The sequence below is a fragment of the Notothenia coriiceps genome, unplaced genomic scaffold (genome assembly GCF_000735185.1).
Source record: "Notothenia coriiceps isolate Sejong01 unplaced genomic scaffold, NC01 NC01_scaffold00002059, whole genome shotgun sequence".
NCBI lineage: Eukaryota > Metazoa > Chordata > Actinopteri > Perciformes > Nototheniidae > Notothenia > Notothenia coriiceps.
In genome coordinates, this window is record NW_011334760.1 from 7,357 (window position 1) to 28,854 (window position 21,498).

The following is a 21,498-nucleotide window of genomic DNA, read 5'->3' on the forward strand; positions in this document are numbered from 1 at the left end:
TGCCAACGGCACTGAACATATTACATATTACCTACCATATTACGTTATATACTTCTTACCTTCGATTTCTCTTGTTCTTCTCCTCATTCGTCTTTGTTTTTCTTCAAGTTTTATTGTATTTCTTCAAGTTTTGATCCTGTTGGTCGAATGCACTTAAGCGTCAGCTAAATGCAATGTAATGTAATGATCAAAAAACCCCTCTATACTCTAGACAGCGTGGGTAAATTACCGTACAGCCAATCACAATGCGTGACGTCATTGACGTCATTACGTCGTGACGTCGTACGTCTTGACGTCACTGGTAAGAGACGGACCCCGAACACATATGGTACCCCGAACACATCTGGTACCGACACCGGCAGCAACACAGAACAAAGAATTTCCGAAACTAAACGAAGTGTTTTTATTTATTTATTAAAATTATAATTACAATCCGAAAAAACAGGGGAAGCCTGGCTTCCCTTGGCCTCCAGGAGAAAACGCCACTGCCTCCAACACACACGAACGTGCACCAATGAGGGCACGAGATAAGTTTGTGCACGAGATGGAAGGCTGACAGGCAGGTTGGCCATCCAATTATCTGCCACGGGCCGAGGCAGATAATTGGATTTGTTTTTTACAGCGCCACGGCTTCCACAGATGAAATATTTGTATATATTTATTGTCAAAGCATTTAATTTATTCATTGCTATCGGGATGTTAAGAGCATTCCATGGAATATAACAAAAAGTGTTTCTGAAGTGAATTACCTACTCTACCTTTAAACTGGGAGTAAAACAGCTAGAGCATGTTGGCATGCTAACACGATTTCCAATAAGTACAGCAGTAATGTTATAACTTGTAGGTATTTTGTTCATAAACCTAAGTATTAGATACAAGTATTTTGCTAGAAGAAAAGGGATGGGTAGAAAAACATTTCCAGATATTCATCTCAAAGTATTATGTCAAATAAAATCACACAGACATGTTGAGTTACCGTCCAATTGTAATTTATTCCACAGAACAGACAATGGTAGAGAGAGTCCGGCCCGATCTGCCTGAACATGAACTATGAGACATCAGCACCTACTGTATCCTCTGTCTGAAAACAACATACTGGTGTTCTTAACCAAGGACACAGAGCTTTTAACAGTGGTTGTTAATGTCATTTATGAAAGGATAACACTTACCAATCATTTAAAAATTGTTTATGGCCGTTTGTATACAGTTGCTAAAAGAATACAGAGAAATACTGGTAATATTGTCATTTAAAGCCCCCTGTTTAGCATCTATAGGCAGTACAATAACACTAGACAGAGTATAAAACTATAATGTTTGGTAGTGTGATGATCATAAACAAACATTGATAAAAAGTCAATTTAACCTGACATAACACAAAAGTTGTAATCATGCAGCATGAGTAAATCCTTACACGGTGTCATAAAGCATTTACTCTAGTAAGTATGCAATAACTGTTTACAATCCAATTCTGAACTGTGTACATACTGCTTATAAATGCTAAATAACAGGGTTAAAATAAAGTGAAATACTTTAACATTTGTCAATCTTTAATCTAACATTTTAAACACTGCAAATATCCAAAATATATCTGAATGATTGCCACCATATATTTATGTCACAGACCTAGAGTTATGTTGTGTATCACTATTTAATTCAGTTGATTATTTAAAATGTATAACAACCCCAGTGTTGGGATTTATAAATAATTGAGAATAATACAGAATATTGGTACAACGTAACAATAAGGCACCCGGCCGTTACATAGGATTTACAAGTTGTGAGTAATTACTTTATTAATGGGTGATTAATAAAGATCATATAGGGTGCTTTATTATAAAGTGGTACCACAAAACGTTTAGTAATGAATAAAACTAGTTCTGGACTGTGTGTTTCAAAACTAAGCCGAATATGGTTCTTTAAGCGTTTTATCCAAATGTGGCAATAATTGCAATAATCTCAAATATATTCAGGATAATGGTTTGATATATATTTCATTAGACAGTGAGGACATTGAGGACAACATAACTGGTTTATTATTGTTAAGCATGAAGGTTAAGTAGTTCCAATCTGACTGGATGACATGCAACAGCTTGTTAAATAGAGCTGCTTCGTTTACGGGATTTTTCACTTCTTCATGCACCCACTGGTGACTGAAAAAACAGTCCCCAGTTATATCTCAAAGGTCTTGTAAAATACTCCAGTTTGAAAAATAGGTACAGTAAGTCCTATAAAACGTTCAGTGGTTGCCTGTTGTAAAGAGAGACAGCAGAGGTCAACAGTAGCTCAGATACAAATAGTCTTCACGAGACGTGAAACAACTGCAGGTGTGTGTGTATGATTTCAGACTGTGGATTGCCTGTAGCTTGTATTGTGGTATATTGTGCCCCTGCTGTGATAGCGGTTTTGCCTGGCTGTGATTGGAACAATAATATTGCACTGGTAAAAACTAAAAAAAACTTTGTGTTGGTCCTTAGCCTTAATGACCGCCAAAGTGACAAATAAAATGCTACATATTTTCAAATATATTTCACCTGAAATTTCCAGAGTAACATTATGATCTTTAGGTAAATAAATAACTCTCAACCATATAAGTCCTACATATACATCTTTACAGTATGTACACTGACACATCCATGGCTTCTGAACAGCCTCAGAATAAAACGGGCGGACATTCAACAGCAGCCAATCGGCTAAATGGGGTAACGATGTGTCTGTAGCCAAAAAACTGCTACCAACAGCACTAAAAAGATCTGTGACATCTCGCTAAAATCCTTACTGTCCACGATTACAGCAGCATGGTCACCTTTTTCTCTCAATTCAAAGCTAAAAATACATCTTCAGCTTTCCATTAAAGCCACTTTTTTCATCCTCAGACATGGACGACATTAGATTAAGAAGGTGTAGTCACCAAAAATCATGATAATCCAGTCAAGTAGTACAGTAAGTAATGCTCTCAGTACACTTTTCCCCTGTTACGGAAAGAAAATGTTGGATACAGTCTAAATCAGGGGTTTTCAAACTCTGGGGCACCCCAGGTCAATTATTGAAGGAAGGTGAGGCAGGTGCAAGACACTGGTGCAAGCAGGAGCTCTAAAACCAAATTATTGTAGTTTCTGATTTGGCAATTCACCAACACTGTTGCATGCAGCTGATGGAGGACATAAAGGTAATTTAAAACAGTTGGCACCTTATTGCCACAAATTCTGCCGTAATTTGATGTCCTTCGAAATTGTGAACAAAAATATGTTGTTATTTTGTTTTTTATGGGGCCCCATACTTCCTTTTTTACATCTTGCAAATCATTATGGGAAACCTAGCTCCAAAACATGATTATTTTCCAAATAAATGTAAGACAAAGGTTAATATTGTTATGAGAGTAGGAGGACGGTGTGTTGGGGGGAGCCACAGTGTCAGAAAACCCCTAGTCTAAATACTTATCCTCTCAAACTGTTTACTGTTTGGCACATATACTTACATTATTTTCATTTTCTGACAAAATATACAGACGTGTGCGTACCTGCACATACAGTATACCCTGAAATGAACAAAGTGTCATGCACTACAGAGTTGTCCAAATGTAGCAACATGAGATGGTAACTACAGTATATTCCCACCATTAACTAGTGCAAAAAAACAACAATGAGGTTACACAGTTGATTAACTACAGTATTTAGAGAATGATTTTGGCTTTTGTGTCGGGTTGAAGACATTGCTGATCACACAGAGTGGAAACAGACACTCTTGTGTGGAGTGGAAGCTGGGCATAAAACAACAGCATAGTAAAATGACGTGAACAAGAGGTACAACTGTTCCACGCATCAAAAAGCTTTCATGGGTTTAAAGGAGGGCTTCACAGTTTCTCAAGTCTGTCTGAAAACAAAAGTTGGGTTCCCATATGAAAATCCAAAATGGCTGATTGAAGGATCCTTTTTCAATGTGCTTCCAGTATGGAGGACAAAATACACAGTCCCTTCAGGGCAAATATGCACGACAATGTTTAGTGAGGCTTTAACATAAGCAAAAATGCAAGTTAATATCTTACAAATGTGTCTAGTACCTAGTAGGAAAGATTTTTATTTTCGATTTAAACGTAAAAAAAAAAGCGTATACCAAAATGTAAAGACCCAACGCTCAAGACTTTACCACGAGAGGAACTCTTCGCTAGTCACAACTCTTCTCAATATTTAAAGAATTTAAAGGGATGTAGAATTTTCAAAACATGGTTTGAATTATTAATCATAAGCGATTTCGATCTATGGGTTACAGTAAATGTGATTGAAACCACTCCATCACCTGAATGCCCACTTTGAGTACCTAATTATATCATTTAAAATCACTCAACAAAACCTGGAATTTGTCCAAAATGTTGTTTTGCTCAAATGTCATACTTAAAAAGTCAATAAATATTCACTTGATACTGACTTTGTTCATACTTCAATATACTTTAGTTTTAACACATCCTGGCATAGATCGAAGGCTTTCTCTAATGGGATTTCCCCCTATCCCTTAAATTGGAAGAGCAATACAAATCTTTAAATGAACACTATGAACAGGAGCAATGATTAAAGCACCCAACTATTGTTTTGAATCAGACTTTGAAAAAGTGTGAACTTTTCCTTAGAGGAGCGAGGATGGCATCAGCACTGGAAACTATTTTGAGCACAACGTTTGCATTTTGGACTGGAGATGTGAGGACGCTTCTTCTTCTACGTCGCTTTTGTATGAAAATATACAGTTCAGTAGACGGAAGCAGCAACATGATGTTTGCTCTTATGAGGGCAGCGGTGATTTCGATGCAGTCTTTTCAACATTCATGCTGAATCACTTCCGGCCCCATTCTTCAGTCAGTTTGGTAAAAATACTGTCAGGTTAACAGGTCTCTGTGAGTGAGAGCTACATGGAAACACTGCCTCCATCCCTCCAAGAGTCACGCCTGAAATGAATCAGGCTCCTCAGCAGAAACACCATGTCCATCCTCCATCCATCCAAAAGAGCAGGAAGCCGGGGAACAACACACAAGTGTCTCCCAGCAGCAGCACATGTGGGGAACAGAACGCCACCAACAGGCGGGTCAGAGGTATTGCAAGCCGATGAATATATAAAGGGATTGTTGCTGTTGACTGTACAGAGTCTCTGTTGTTGCTTTAATGCTGCATGCCCTGTTTGTCTGCTCTCTGTTCCATCTGTGGAGCAAGTGTGTTGTTGGATATTAAGGCCTTGGATGGCCCAGAGGCCACACTGAAAGGGAAAATACTACAGAGTCTCCCACACACACACATAAACACAAAGGGGAATGAAACTAGCATAATGTATTGTGTGGAGATACAAAGTACTTTCACCTCTGATATATATTGTATATTTCAAATCCAGCCCTCAGGTGTTTAAAGGATCAGTTCACCTAAACTACCAAAGAAAACATTATTTCTCACTTCTCTATGATAGTATATATTCACGCAGACAGTCATGGTTTAATAGTTTCTGTCTCCACCTCACTGCAATTGTGGTCCTTGCAGCATTGGAAACTAGCATTTAAATAAGACTGATTCTGCAGCTAGGTGCTAATGAGGCTGCACATGAGCTAAATGCACGGTTACCAGACGTTCTTGAATATTAAGTTCAAGGACTTGTTTCGAGGGCCAATTGCTTAAAATATAAGGACCCAACACGGCACAGTTTGAGTCACAGATAAAGATGAATTATCATCTCACTTTCTTGAATCAGTGAGGCAACAGCGGGAGAAACAGAAGCGCGTGAACGATTAAAATTGAACCCAAAAGTACCTGCATGGTAGAGAAAAGTGAGAAACTATTTCCTTTATGTAATTAGGATGAGCTGACTGTATTCTGTACTGATTGCCAGTCATTCCTGGGTAGAGGGATGTGATTGAAACATGTTGTTGCTCAGCTGACATTGGGACAGAAACAGTAGTGAAAGTCTTCAACTCTTTGTCATGGCTGCCAGTCAACTTGGCCTCAAACCCGTGCTCGATTGTTTGAAGATGAATCTGGCTCTGCAGTTTGTCCTGAGCTCATGAGTGTGAATGGACAGTGTGTTGTTTAAATGTGTGTGTGTGTGTGTGTGTGTGTGTGTGTGTGTGTGTGTGTGTGTGTGTGTGTGTGTGTGTGTGTGTGTGTGTGTGTATGGAGGTGGGGTCCCGTTATACGAGATTAGTTTAAGGCTTACAATATTTCATTTAATCCTTCCTTGTCACCATTTTCTATAGTTTATAATGTATCCTATAAAAGTATTACTGTAAAAGAGTCATGCTACAGAATTGTCTTTTGTTCGCTGGATCCCATTTGGCCTGATTAGTCCTCTCCTCCTGGACAGATCCTTCTCTATCACTGATGATCAAGTGTTTTCATGCTATAACCACCTATTCCTTTATTTCCTAAAATTCAAACCCTCCTTCCACCTTTTCTTCTTCCACTCTTCTCTCTGGGTCCAATCCAGAGATCATGTTGACTCAGGCAGCGTCCTCTACCACCACAGCTCCAATCTGAACCTTATTTAGGGCCGAGTAACCCTCCACTGCCCTCCTTGCCGCTCCCCGTGCGACCCCAGCACCCTGCAGCAATACTCATACTCCTCTGGGTCGCTGGCCCGGTCGCTCGCTCCCGCTCCATCTCACACTGGCTGAGGGTTCGCTCCGTCCGCCCCGTCGGGTTTGGAGAGGCCGACCCCGCCCCCGCAGACTTCTTTGTGGAGATGGTGCGGAAGATGTGATTGCGCTTGCGAAGGAAGTCTCCTCCGGCTGCCCCCAGCCCAAAGCTGCCCTTGCGGAGGACCATGCGGGTGCTGGCCGACTTGGCCGGGCGGGACCTCTGATTGTACTCCAGCTGGGACAGGTGGGAAGCGTAGCCATCTGGAATGAACTGGAAGAGAGGTAAAGTAAATCAGATACATGTATTGACAACCAAAATCCAAACAGTGCGTGATATTAAACACACACAAGTTAAAAGAAATTGGAGAGCAGAGACTTCTACCAAGGCTAAATGTACTACATCGCATTGATTACAGAAATACAAAGTAATTTGTGTATCTGCCCTGTGATGATGAAAGAAACATCCCCTCCATTGTGCAAGGAATACAAATTAAAACTTTTTTATAGTATTGAAAACAGTAGAATGATGCCAATTTTTACATTTACTCAAGTAAAATTGAGAGGCACTTGTCATTCATTCTTGGAGTATTTGATTTATGTTACTTACAGTACTACTCAACTCAAATGTACTTGACAGCTAAAATAACTAAATAGTTAAAGAATTATAAGTGCTTTTAGACAGTTTTACTGGTACTTTATTCAACCAACACATTTGAATTATTCTTCTTTTAACAGTGTTTTTATTATTAGAGTTTTAAAAGTAGGTGAGACCAACAAAGCAGACTGTTAAAATGATTATGATGAATTTACTTGTATACTCGTGGCAATCGTTAAACTACTTCTGTGTTTGCACTTTTTGTTAACCGTAGAATTTCTGCCTTTGCTATCAGGATTTACTCCGTACCTGACACTGCTGCAGCATCTTCTTGGTGGGCCTTCCCACGATGTAGATATGGGAGGAAGGCAGGCCAAGAGACGAGTACACTGAGATGTCCTTGGTGGAGCCGTAGGCAGCAAAGATCCTCATGTTGGCCTAATCAAAGAGGGAGGTCAGCTTTTGGAGGATTCAAGGATTTTAACAGAACACATTCCCCAAAGTCAAAGGGACCTGCCTTACCTCGCTGATGAGACATTTTAGGAAGTTGGCCTTGTGCCGGAGCGGGTCGTGTACCAGTCCGTCGCAGAAGGAGACGATGCCGTGAGGGAAGTTATGCTGAGAGAGCCAGGCCACCACGCGCTGCTTCTGCATGTCCGGACGACCCGTTACATATACTATCAAGTAGCCCAAGTCCTGCCAGTATCTGCAAAAAACAAATACATTTAAAGGAGCACAGCATTAATTTAGGAAAAGCAGAGTTCGGGATCACCTTTAAGACCAGTACGGAGGGACATATCTGGCATTAGCAGCCAAATGCTCCATTATGGACTTACTTTATTTATATTATTAATAATAATAATAATAATAATACATTTTATTTATATGAATACAAATTAATTTAAATACATTAAAAAACATTACACTTATTTTTATTCTACTTTTTTAAGATTTTTGTAAAACAGCAGTTTCTTTTAATTTCATGTGGCATCTGCCAGATATTTGGCAAGAAACTGATACAAAAACTAAACTATATGTATTTTCAAATATATTGCCATATAGTGCAATATTTTAGTAATATGTGCCTCTGTATTTACTCCGAAACAAAAACAAACATAACTAAGTAGCTTAGTTTGAGTGGGCTACAGCTTTTACAGTTGATGTATAATAAATCCACCCTGATAACCTTTGTGTATATATTACTATAAAGTAAACGGTTATGATGATCCTTACCTCACCACATCCACAGCTCCAGCTCGGACTTTTGGATCGCTGCCCATTATAGACACGCTGGCAGCGAATGAGCCGTCAATACTGAAAACAACAAACTCTGTTCCTCGTGGTACCACAGAAATATAGCTGTCTGCAACTGTGTGGTCTCCCCTGAGAGAGAAAGATGGAAGATATTTTAAAGGGAGGAGATGTACAAGGAATTTTGTTTTCAATTGAAATACCAATGACTCAGCACACCTTACGACCATCTTGACAGGATAAACCCCGATACCCAGCTTCTTGCCCTCAGGGATCACATAAGAGACGCGTCCGCTGCTGTTGGTGAGCTCCGTGTTGAAGTACACCCACTCTCCAGAGGGAGGCTGGGTCATGATGTGGATGTCAATCTGCAGGAAACAACACAAATATATTTACAACACTGTGTGTGACCCTTAATAACACATAGTTTGTTTGTCTTTCATCAGTACCTTCTCTCCAGTGAGGGTGACCATGTCTAGGGGGCCGTACATAAAACGTCCCATCACCATCTGGGCTCCGTCCTCCACGAACACGGCGTCGTTCACTCTGTGGTTTGCTGTCACGTTCTGACATAGAAGAGCACAAAACAGGAATCAGAAATACTGTCCAACTCATTTTATTTTGTGTTTTCTGTAACTAAAGATGTCATATTTTTGTGATAAAATGGTTAATTAAGATCAGCAATTAAGGTTTCTCACCTTAACTCTTGTTAAATGGGACTGTACTATGCTAATAACCAAGTAAAGTCCTACTATACATATGAATGTCCTGTTTGCATTGTATTAAGCTGATGCAGCAGCTTGTCTCTTAATAAATCAAATAATTGATAAAAATGTAACGGTAAAGTGTGTTTAAGGTGGAGTCTGACTAAACCAGAATAAGTTATAAAATACAATATTACAATCACATTTCAAATGTTTTTCTAGGAAAAGCACTTAAAAAGGAAGAGAGATCTTACCCGAATTTTAACATGAGTCCTCTTGCGGAGCCACTTCTCCCGAGGTTTGGATGGAGTGAATTCAGACACTTCTTTACCATCCAGCTCCAAAATACTGGAGTTCTCATGTCTCATCACCTGGGGGAGATCATACATTTTTGTTATAAAAAGCCAGCCAAGAACATTTTAAGTATTACCTTGTTTCATAACCTGTAGTAAATATTTAGATTTACAGTCATCCTGATCTTCATAAAGATAGAAGCCATAAAGAAGCCATTTTTTTGTTTAAGTTTTTGAAATATTTTGGTGCTTAAGTAGGCACTTTTTTCTGCTTGCTTAGCAACTTCATCTGAATATTCTGGTTCATCACTGCAATGAATAAATACATAATCTTTAAAATTGATGTAGCATCAAGTACACTTTGCTTCATTTCACTTAAGAAGATTTATGGTTTTGTCCTTTTCACTCCGCTCTAGATTTTAGCATCAGCTTAATTTTCAGTTTGAAGACAAGGATGAGAGAACTGTGACACTTAAAATCTATTAAGAAACCATAACAATAAGTAGAAAAAAGGTTCAGGATATCAAAATGATTACACTTCACATAGGGGAACAAGAGGACTTTAACCAAATGTCATCGCATTGAATATTTATCAAGAGATTTCACTATAAAGCAAAAGAGTCAACCTGCTGATGCTTTTACACCAAACACCAGTTTCCTCCTCTGGAAACAATTAATATCTTTATTCAATTTAATTTCAAACCATGCAAAAATGGTTGATTGTTGTTGACCTTTGACTTTCATTTACAGATAAAATGACTTAAATTCTGATTTAACAGAGAGAGGGAACAAACCTGTCTGAGTAAGAAGGAGACGACGTCTGTGGACTCCCAGTAGGAGGCGTGGAAGAGATGAGGCAGAGCGACCGTGGGGAACGCAGTCAGAGCGTCAGGGCAGTACAGAGCGTAGTCCATCCTCTTACTGCCCCACCAGCGAGAAGCAACTAGAGAAGGAAAGAAAAACAGAGGGAGGTTAGTAATCTGTGCCTCCCGTTTCTCATCTCTGTTAGGGTTTTTCCAACGCAGATCTACAGCCTACATTCATTCAGAGGTAAGTTCTTTAGGGTTATCATAAACTGGAAAAAGTTAAAACAGTGTTAAAAGGGAAAGTTGATCATTGTGTATCTTTTACTTTATATGGGAGTGTATTGAATAGCAAGGTTTTAGGAAAAGTGCATGTGTTTTGTGTGTGAGAGTTGACTGGATAAAAAAGGCTTGGATTATACTGCACAAGTTGTGTGGGGGTTTAAAACAAATATTTTGATATAGTTTTGCTGTTGTTCATTGTGGCCCCCTTTTACTTAAATTCATCAAGACTTTTCTCAGTTTTCAACAAAATGGAGGCATGCAAGAAAAGTGCAGGCATGTTTTCCTCGCAAATTCAAAGTAAGTAATTGATATACGAATCTCAATTTTGTGGCTGAAGTATTCCTTTAAAGGGCACCAAAACTAAAGTCCAAACAGTTCATCAAAATGCAGAGTGAAGGGTTGTGAAAAGGTTCGGAAATGCACACTTGCAGGGAAAAAACAGCTCAGACTTTGTGAGAACCTGGCCAGTTAATTTCTGGTGGTTTTGCAAAAGAAAAACACGGAAGTGGTTCTCATAAACCTGAGCGTAAGAGGAGATTGCAGGATTTGTTTTTGGAATCAGGAGTACTGAGAAGGACTATCCCAGAGAGGAAGATTTCAGAGGAGAAGGGAAAGTGCACAGGGAACAAGGATGGAGTCTAACATCCTTCCTTCTTGTCCTTTCACTACAGCTCCCAGGGTACCTTTCCCAATGTTCTTCAGCAACCCGGGTGACGGGGGGGCCGAGCTGATGTCTGCGATGTCAGACGCGACATCGTTGAAGTCAAAGCTAACCTCCGAGCTGTGCTCAGACTCCACACCGTTGGGTTTTGAGAGCATCTGACGGCTTTTCCTTTGAGACCGCATGGATGCTCTTCGAGAGGCAAACTTATTGTAGGGGAGCACCAGCTGGGACAGCAGGCTGGGCTTTTTTTCAGTTTTGTGGGCTGGGCGGGCGTTAGGAAGGAGGAAACGAGAACATGTAAACTGTCAGCTCGTAGGCCAAAACTTGGGTCACACACTGGAGGTGAGAGCGCGACTTACTGGTGGCGATGTTGGAGGCGGTGTACGAGTCGGCAAGGCCCGACACCTGGCTGGCGATGCTGGCACTGCTGGACCTGCGGGTGCAGCGCAGGTGAGGGACGCCCGGGGACGTGGGGAGGGGGCCGTCGACGAAAATATGTGACTGAAGAGAGTCAGCTGCAGCGACAGAAGAAAGGGTTTAAGTCATATTCTCTACTGCAGAAAGAAGTCCAGTGAAAATCAAAGTAATTATGATTTTATTTTATTTCTGTAGCTTTGGCATACTTTCTGTTGGCTATGATAACACTGCGGGATCAGTTTGCAAACAAACATCTCCCCTGTACAAGAACAGAGTCCAAAAAAACACAATTTCCGCATTTTAATCATTATCTTTATCATAAAGCTAAACACATGTCCATCGCTGACGAGCAGCCAACTTCCTAATGTAATGAAGCAAAACTTTTACGAGAGCAGAGCTGCGTGTCAGCAAATAATTGTTGTGATCTGGGAACACGACGCTACAACGATGTCTGATGAAACATCAGCGGTCAAAAAGTCGGACAGTTTGTAAAGAAGTTTATATGGAGATCAAAATCTAAAGTGAGTAATAATAATCTCGTAAATTCACAAGAACATTGTGTTTGCACAGAAGTACTTCGGGTTATCAAATCGTTGTTACAACTATAAAATGAAGACTCAGGTTGTTATAATCTAGATTTTCCCTTTTTATCCGTAGAATAAGTAACATGAGGGATAAAAAGATGAAAAGAGCAACATAAATGATTGCTAAATGGAAACGTACTGTCTGTGTGGAGCTGCCAGTTTAGGACGGGCACTGGGATGGACGTCTCATTGACGGTGAAGTCCTGGTGGCGGTGAGAAACTGCACCAACAGACTCTATCAGAAGCTGAGGGTTACTCTGCATCGTCTCAACTAGGGAGCAAGTTAAACGGAAGAAGATTAAAAGACTTATCTACATTTAGTATATTAAAAGTATGTAATGTATGTTTGACTCACCCAATAGAGCCGAGTGTCCATCGCCCAGAGGGAAGCGCTGGTATCGAGGGACACTGAAGGGAGGCAGCAGGTGGAACCGTTTGTCCAGGAGAGGCTCGAGGCGCGAAGCCGAGGGGTCGGCGGGGTGAAACAGGTTGTACACCTGCTGACAGGCCGGACGCAGAGCCGACACTGGGGGGGAGAGAGGTCAAGAGATTTAAAAAACTGCAACATGATACCGGAAACTACGATTTCAAAAGTCAAATAACCCAGTTTTATTCATCTCTGGTCGAAAGTTTCATGTCTGTAACCAAACCTTTTTGCAGTTCTACACCACTGCAGACAGGTGAGAAATAAAACCACTGCTCAGCAGCACCCAAACGTTCAGGCTGCTGTAGAGTTTGTATTGAAATTGCATTTAGTTTGAAATTCATACTGGTTAAAATAAAGTCACTTGCTTTTTTCTTGATTGTTAGATATGATGATTGTAGCCCACTCTTTAATGTATGAACGGTTAAATATTATGACTTGTCTGTGACTTTTTATGCCAAACAAACTATTTATTCTAAGAAAAGCTTGTCATTTCAGCCCACACATTTTGAGTCTTAAAAAAAACATAATTTCAGTTGTTTTGCTTTCTACAGTATTGTTTTGATGTGATTAATTGATCGTCATGGTGTGGTTTATTATAGACCAAAATAAACCTTAATTAATCAAATCTGTGAGACAGGTAAAATAATAAAAAGAGGGGGAAAAAAAGGGCATCCCGACATCGGCTCTACAGCTACTGGAGACGAGAATCCCACGAGGGAAAATACAGCAGAAGCTATCTAGCAAAACAAAACAACTTTTAGAAGGGACTTTTAACTATTTAAAATTACAATAAGCTATGCGCAATATCAAAATAAGCAAAACCTTCCTCACCATCTAAAGAGGGCACCACCGTCTTCCTCAGAGCGAGCACCAGCCCCAGAGGAGAGCCGAACATGAAGAAGTCGGTCACCTCAAAGTCAAACTTCCCCAAACTGCCTCCTTCCAGCATGGTGCTGCTGCTGGAGCGCCGAGACCCGGGCTCCCCGAGGAGCACGCTGGAGTGGAGACTGGAAACATTCATACAATCACAGGTAATGTCGTTAATGAAACTTTAATGGGAAATTCAAATTGAAGATGAATTATTTTCATTAATAAAAAGAGGGGGTGTACAACTAAAAACTAAATACGAAAGGAAACAGATATGAAAGGAAAAAGTGATTGTTTTAATGCTAAGTTTCCTCTTCATGTATCTATCCAAAAAAGGTAAACTAATGTAACAATATTGAGAGCTGCTGATGTCAATGCCGCTTAACGTTTTCCTTCGGTTGGCTACTTCTTGTGTTCAAATTGAAAAGAATGACTAAGCAAAGGGCAAATACAGGCAGACGAAAATATGACAACAGCTGAACCCTCTAAATGCATTGAATAGATACAAATAAATAAAGGTAGAGAAAAATGGCTTTAGTTTTTGTTGATTAATACTAACAAATTACTGAACTCTGTAAACATTCGGCGACATTTACAGAATACTTTAAGCCTATTCCTGTGTCTCACCTGGACAGGAAGGCCTGGTGGTGTTTGATGGTGTCCAGCTCGTAGGTGGACGAGTCGCTGCGTTTGCGTGGAAGTTGTCTCTTGGGGTCGTCGGGCCCTGAGCAGCGGGGGATGTCGATGTTGCTGCGGCTGAGATGGCGGCTTCCTTCGAGGGTCGGCGAGGAGGAAGGAGAGCCGCTGTTGATGATGATACCCGGAGAGAGGAGGTCTGTGTCCTGAGAGACAGAGAGGACAAGGAGAACATCGTCAAGCTGAACGGGATTAAAACATTTCTACATTTTCAGCCAGACTAGTAGCATGGCAATTAGGGATGAGACGCTGATTAGCTCAAACTGAAATATTACAACTATTGATTGGTTTGCTGGTTTTTCGAATGCTGATGTTATATTTTAGCACTGAAAGCCTCATTAAGATGCTAAAGTGTGTGTGCTAGCCCCGTATATGTCAGAGAGTAGTTAGATGTTACCTGTACACTGATGGCGCTGCCCCGCCTGCTGCTGTTCTGGCTTTCTGACACCATCACCGAGCTGCTGCACAAAGCGTCAAACCCCAGGATGCCTCCAACACAATCACCAATAACACACACCTGTAATACGAAGCACAAAAACATGAATGCACATTAATCAACAAACCACCGAGGAAAAATATGAACCTTCCAAGTAGGGGTGTCACAATGTATCGGACAATTGAATTATCAACCTTGAAATGAAGAACATCAAAAGTTTATATCATATTAAGAAAATAAAAAATATGATGAAATATTGTGTAGATAATGCATCTCCTATTAAATCATTTCCATTTCTTTCAGTTTAGTTTTTGTCTTCCTCCAAAAATGTGCTGACTCACCTCCCTACACTCACAATTTGAGTATAATTAAAAACTAAAAACAATGAATTTCACTGAGAGCATTGTTTTATATATATTCTTTAAATAATCCAGTGCTTCTTAAATCATTTCTGTTTCTTTCTGTTGTCGCTTTGTCTTTACCTGTCTCGCACTCATCATTTGAGGGCAATTCATTTTCAGAATGAAAGACAAAAGGCACAATACACCCAGAATAAGTCAAAGATGAATTTGACTGATAGCATTATTTATTTACTTTGATAATATTGTGCGAATATTCCAGCGCCTCTTAGTTTCCATTTGTCTCTGTTCTTGCTTTTTTTTTCTCTCCACAAATGTCCTCATAATTCCATGTAATTAGTCAAAAAGTGAACCAATAAGCACAATCAAAAAAGTTAAATATGGATTTGACTGAAAGCATTATCTATTTATTTAATTTTTAAATGTATTACAAATATCCCAATTCTTCATTTTGGCCACAATAATCATATGGTGAAAGTATGATATTGTGTCAGCCCTGCCTGGTTACACACTCACCTGGCCGTTGAAAGACGATCCCTCCACAGACTTGAGGAAGTCGTTGTACACCTGATTGGCTCGTAAGATGACGGTGGCCACGGCTTCTTGGTACTGTGGTGCGGCGGTGGCTAAGAGGGGCAGCGCGGCCAGAGGGATGTGGTCCTGACTGCTGGACAGGCAGCCTTCGTCGTAGCTGTAGGGGCTGAGGCTGCGGAGAGGAGGACGCGTTGTTATCCGTCGTTATAGCATTCACTCAGCAGGTTGTATTACAGCAGATTAATTAAACACTCAAGAGGGCTCTCACTTGGAGACGAGTGCGAATGCGTCCACACACACAGCAGGACAGGGGACCATCCGGATGGCGATGCGTCCCAGCACTGCGGGGTAGTGGACCCTCATCACCGTCTCAAAGGCCCCGCCCAGCGTGTTTATATCCGCCTGCTTGCCGCTCTGCTCAACTGCAGACAAGAAGAACATGTTGCATTGGTCAAAAAGCTGCAAGAACATTTCCCTTTTACACTTTTTTTCAGAAGTTTGAATTATTTTTGCAGCAGAATTGTCTTCTTTATATCCTGTCTTTTGTTTGGACATCCTCAGATTACATCTTGAGAGAACTACTGCACCAGTTTGAGGCTGTAATGAGGTGATTTCCTCCTGAATGGATCAATAATTATTACCTCTGCCATTGAGGTTATGGTTTCAGTTTGTTTATCGGTATTTAGCTAGATTACAAAACAACTTCTAGCCTGATTTGAATGAAAATGGAAAGTAAAATGGTGTTAGCAAGGGCCAAGAATGATCCCATCCCAAACAAACTAGTATCCCTTTGGTAAACACTGCCAAATAGAGCATTTGGCCTTATGGGAGGTCTGTGTTCTCCGTGGGCTCTTCTTGTTGATACTGCTAATATTTGTGATTAAAACAATGAGCAACATTGGAATTATTTGTTGTTGTTGTTGTGTTTACCTGAGGATTAAATGTTCCTCTGATTTTGGCTCTTCCTTTTTTTATCTTTACTCACTCCTTAGTGCTATATTTTTCTCTTTACCTATTGTGTACTTTTCTGCATTTTGCAGTTGGTGTCATGTTTTAGAGTTTTTTTCTCTGAAAATTGCTGACAGAAATGACACCATAGCACTGTGAGAGTGATCTAAGCAGTGAATTTGAGGCCCCAAAACCAAAGCAATAAGCTGAGAGACTCTAAAACGAGACCTAGAGATTGTTGCCATCATCTTTTGAGGGTTTTCAACCTTACAAAAAATATTGATTGAAGCCACAATATTAACTTTTTAGGGTTAGAAGTTCAAATTGATTTAAGCTAGTGCGAGTTTCATTAAAATGTTGCAGGGTTTGATTGCAGGTGTACCAGAGCCAGTGTCCAGAATGTTTCCTCCATGCAGGACCAGAACGAGGACGTGAGTTTTGGACGTCTGGAGACACTGCTGAGATGAACAGTCCTGCAGGTAAGAGGAGAGGAAAGGAGGCAGGAAACAGGATTAATAGGGAGAAAGGAGCAGGCAGATAACAGGAAAAACGGGGAAAGGATAGAAGAGCAACATGCAGGGACAAAACTAATGCTAAACGAGTTGATTAATAAATACATCTATTGAAAACTACATTTAATCAATTAAAATGATTGTAAACTGAATTTGTTTGTGTTTTGGACTCTTTCTCAGACCAAATCAGTTAATCTGAAGCCTGAAGAGTAATTTGTATACAGACGGTATTATCCACTAGAAACTAAGCATCAGTTGAGCTGCTGAAGATTGTTTGATAAGATTGAAATCTCAATAGCAATTAATGAACCTTGTGGTGAGATGATTGCCTTGGATGTTACAAAAAAACAAAGTTTAAAAGCAACAATTAGACAATTGACAGGGGTCATGTGACTTATTGGTCACTACCAGTAACTTAATGTAGCCAAGAAATAGTGAGTACTATATTCTACACTAAATGTAATTAATATGAATGCTGTCAGGCGTCCTTAAAGTGCTTCTACTCCTAAGACATCTAATGTCTATTTCTACTTTCTTCAATGCTCTACTGGCTACAGGACTGACACTTACATTTATTTTTCTGTTGGATTTATGTCTTTTTCTTTTTGAGGCACGGTGCTGAATACAAAGAGCAAGAACACACAGTATTTATAGCATCGTGAAAGTGTTGGGGCCATGTTTCTACTGTACAGTCTGACGGCTGCGGTGGAGAGTTTTACTACACTGGCAGGATGACTGGAAGCTATTTCAGGAGGGGGGGTGTAAGCTAAACGCTATTTAATTGAAGATGTTAGTGTTAGTGTGTTAGGATGACATGAATGAAATAAAAAAAGAGTGAAGGAAGTGTACCTCCATCTGCCTCTCATCATTACTCATCACAGCATACTCCCCACCCGACTCCTGATACATAGTTTCTGTAAAAACACAAATTCATTCGGGAAAAATAAGTTTATATTATACACAAAGATCACAATAAAAGTAACTTTAATGGACAATATCTCACTGCAGGATCTCATGTGACCAAAACTGTTCAAAAATAATATGAGTCTCTGTTTTTATTTAAATCAGTTTAGCACCTTGTGCATCATCCATCTCGTTTGTTCCTATCTTGTCCATCAGATCGTTGGAGCTCCACTTGGTGATCTCTTTGGCAAACATCTCCTCGTTGTCAGAAAAGTCCTCTGCAAAATACACAGAGGGCTTCTGATATAAATAATCTATCTCTGCACGTTAGAGCAATAATATCTAATAACACAGACCCAAATAAATGTTAATCCCACGATTTAAACTTGTAAAGCCATATTTATTCCTTTATTGTTGGTGTTTTTAAATTAGCTTAATAGATAGAATTACTTGATTATCTTTCTGTCAGCCATTTTGAAGGGCAAGACCCTTTGCTGTAGGTTACATTTATTGAATCTAATATAACAACGTAATGTTCCTCTTTTAGAGGTCCGGAACATAAAATGCATTCATTTAAGAAAAGAAAATCACCTGAACTTCATGGCAAAATAACAACTTCAACAAACAGAAAAAGGATTTAGAATGAAACATTGAGATTACCTTGATATATTATATTAATCATCCCAAAGGGAGATATGATAAGAGCGAATTATCTAATCAAATGTGTTCATGTTGTAAATCCAGTATAAGGCAAAAGGCAGTACCAAAATAGTCATGTTGAATAACACATAACACATATAGTGCATGTTTAAAATACAAAATAAAGCTGGGGTTGTATTATTTATCATGAAGAAAGAGAAGATTTTTTACCATGAGCATCGAAGAACTCGTCGTCTGTGCTGTCATCCGAGTCTCGGGCGATGCTCTGCATCCTCCACTCTGAAATGTTCTGGTGAGACGGACTCCCTGTATAAACATATTAAACAAAACAGGAAGTAGTGATGTTAAAGCTGGGAGTAGTAAGATAGTATAATGCACTTATCCAAAGTCAGTGTATTAATAACAGTGGTTGGCATGTCCTCAGTTTGGAGAAAAAGTATGGGCATTATAGTGCAGTGGACGGGGGTGGAGGAAAATGTATTGTAGCCACATAGAAAATAATCAATATCAGTTTAAGTGTATGCTATGTTTGGAATATTTCCACTGCTTTACCTTTTTCTGTCCAACAGTCCGTTTCTGTTATCACAGCTCTCTAAAAAGCACAGATAGACTCCATTGATTGGAGAGGTGCTAACTCTTTATCTACTGCAGGTAATACACTGCATTTGGAGAATATCTCATACAGCTCAACTCCACTTCAAAACATCTGAACAATGCCTTTTATCTTCAGAGAAACAACAAGATATTTGCTAAAATAAATATAAAATAAATGATCAATCAATAAAATTTCATTTACATACAGTAGCCTTACAGTATATCGCAATTACAAATTTGTCTCAGGGGGCTTTACAGTGTTAACAGCATACAACATCATCTGTCCTTAGAGCCCCCCAGCGTACAAGAAAAAACCACCAAGGAAATCCCACAATTAAGCGGGAAAAAATGGGAAAAAAATCAGGGAGCGCAACAGAGGAAGGGTCTATCTCCCAGGACGGACATACACGCAATAAATGTCGTGTTTATATATTAAAAAAAGAGAATGATACTTTTCTGAAATAAAAGTACAACATGGATAATCCAAATGTATGTGAACGCATATACAAAAAATGTATCCAGTTGTAATATTCTAGGTGCCACCAAAAAATATTGATATAAATAAATGAGGTAAATAGTAATCCTCACCGCCTCTCTTGGACGACCTGTTGGAGGACCTGGAGGAGGTGGACCACTGCTTGGTGAGCTCCCCTCGTGTCTCCAGGGAGTCTCCCAGCTTCCCCCCCTCTCCCTCTACAGCCGAGCCCCCGGCCTGAGCCCCCTGCTCCTGGTCCTGGCCGACGGACGTCTCCGCCCCCCCCTCCTCAGTCAGGCTGAACTGGGCCATCTTCTTGGCTAAAGCCAGCTGCGTCTCCAGCTCCAGCAGCCGGATGTCCTCGATGGTGAGGCCGTACCACTCGTCCTGCCAGCACCAAGCCTGTCTGTGGGCACGCACCATCACCTTACGCAGGCCTGGAGGACAGCAGCGAGGGTTTATTTTAGAGAGGAAAGAAGCATGTTTCTGGGATATATATTCTGGGTCAATTTAAGTGGATTAACCTTAAAATAAATATTTTGGTTCACTCTAGAATTGTATGTACGATGTATATTTTGTAAATTGTGTCATTTTTATAATTTGTTCATCTTTAATATTTGTTATTCATGCTTCTTAGGTAACATTAAGCTGTCTTTGGCTCTTTTCTGCTGTTACAATGTAAATGTCCCCTCTGTGGGACTAATAAAGGTATTCTGATTCTGCCACAGAGTCACTTTTTAAACAAAGGTGTAGGTTTGGTTTGAAATATGAGGAAGGGCTATTCAATCATTAACAAATTAAATCATATTAAAAAAGGCAATGCAATTTAGCAAATAGCGCATTATAATGCTTAAGGAATTCAAAAGGTGGCCTGACAGTCTGTATTTATTGCAATAAGACTGGTTTATTTGATAGAAAACTGAGATACTGCTTTAATAGATTAGACAACTCATACCAGAAACTGCAAGGAAAGAAAAAATAGATTAAATAAATACATCATGCAAAAACTTTAAGACTCAAATACAGTATTCAGTAATACAAATCTATTATTTAAGTTTTGCAACTATTTTATTAGAAATTCTGACAGTGCTGTAATATTATACTGTGTAATATATGATATAAAGTATTTTCCAATATGAAGTTAAATTATTCATAACTCTAGTGGAGCAATCTGATTTATTTTGTTCCCGTTTCGAACACTTATGGATCGGTCAAATATGAAAATGTAATCTTGAACAATGTATTTTTCTTGAGGACCAAAACAAGCATAAGCTGGTTATAAATCCTGACCCCTCCGAGCAAATCATGATTAAAACATCCAACCTGGTAATAAAAGCCAAAATTAGCAAACAGAGAAAGCTATTAAATTAATATCCAGTGGAAAAAACCACTGACAGATTAATAAAGCTTGAACGGTCCAGCATTATACAACCCAAAACCCCTTCCGGCATAATTTATAATGAAGACGCTGTGTTAGAGCAGGTTTAATGTAAATGAGATACAGTGAATATCAGAAGCTGCAGGTGATATTAGCATAACAACAAAGGGAAAGCCCTTTATAAAAGCACGCATGTTAAAGTGGAAGTGGATGCAGCATGGACAGAAAAAACAAACAGATCTTGTGGTTTAGGGTCTTTTGATTAGGCCTCAGAGTGAGAATGCCATGAAGATAGAGCAGCTGCTGTGTAATTAGCCTGGGAGTGAGCGCGTGAGGGAGTGAGCTGCGGCTGCCCGAGTGTAAACAGTCTTAAATCACAGCGGCGAAACAGAAACGGCGGCAGGAAATTAATCCAGTCTGCTGTGTTATCTCTGGGAGCCATACTCCGCGCTGCTGCCTCTCAAACACTTTCTATAAAAGGGATTTATTTGTTTTACCTGCCCGCTCAC

At 39.8% G+C, this 21,498-nt stretch overlaps 2 protein-coding genes across 4 annotated transcripts in view; both read right to left on the reverse strand.

Moving 5' to 3' along the window:
- The window catches only part of LOC104965385 (M-phase phosphoprotein 9-like), a gene marked incomplete at its 3' end in the record, with an annotated part of 69,959 nt that overhangs the window by 5,562 nt on the left and 42,899 nt on the right, over nucleotides 1–21,498 (reverse strand). The gene's annotated exons all lie outside the window — the stretch shown is intronic.
- The window catches only part of LOC104965361 (membrane-associated phosphatidylinositol transfer protein 2-like), a 49,812-nt gene continuing 29,286 nt past the window's right edge, over nucleotides 973–21,498 (reverse strand). For all 3 annotated transcript variants that reach the window (XM_010794320.1, XM_010794326.1, XM_010794333.1), the window contains 21 exons: nucleotides 19,725–20,048; nucleotides 18,753–18,848; nucleotides 18,056–18,160; nucleotides 17,829–17,893; nucleotides 16,850–16,940; nucleotides 15,788–15,941; nucleotides 15,502–15,691; nucleotides 14,588–14,707; nucleotides 14,122–14,336; nucleotides 13,459–13,634; nucleotides 12,556–12,726; nucleotides 12,340–12,471; nucleotides 11,559–11,714; nucleotides 10,242–10,390; nucleotides 9,409–9,525; nucleotides 8,900–9,016; nucleotides 8,670–8,818; nucleotides 8,433–8,582; nucleotides 7,722–7,905; nucleotides 7,509–7,637; nucleotides 973–6,875 (listed from right to left, as the gene is read on the reverse strand). In XM_010794320.1, the coding sequence (XP_010792622.1) occupies nucleotides 6,507–6,875; nucleotides 7,509–7,637; nucleotides 7,722–7,905; nucleotides 8,433–8,582; nucleotides 8,670–8,818; nucleotides 8,900–9,016; nucleotides 9,409–9,525; nucleotides 10,242–10,390; nucleotides 11,559–11,714; nucleotides 12,340–12,471; nucleotides 12,556–12,726; nucleotides 13,459–13,634; nucleotides 14,122–14,336; nucleotides 14,588–14,707; nucleotides 15,502–15,691; nucleotides 15,788–15,941; nucleotides 16,850–16,940; nucleotides 17,829–17,893; nucleotides 18,056–18,160; nucleotides 18,753–18,848; nucleotides 19,725–20,048 (3,359 nt within the window). In that variant the 3' untranslated portion in view covers nucleotides 973–6,506. The remainder of the gene's footprint in view (nucleotides 6,876–7,508; nucleotides 7,638–7,721; nucleotides 7,906–8,432; nucleotides 8,583–8,669; nucleotides 8,819–8,899; nucleotides 9,017–9,408; nucleotides 9,526–10,241; nucleotides 10,391–11,558; nucleotides 11,715–12,339; nucleotides 12,472–12,555; nucleotides 12,727–13,458; nucleotides 13,635–14,121; nucleotides 14,337–14,587; nucleotides 14,708–15,501; nucleotides 15,692–15,787; nucleotides 15,942–16,849; nucleotides 16,941–17,828; nucleotides 17,894–18,055; nucleotides 18,161–18,752; nucleotides 18,849–19,724; nucleotides 20,049–21,498) is intronic.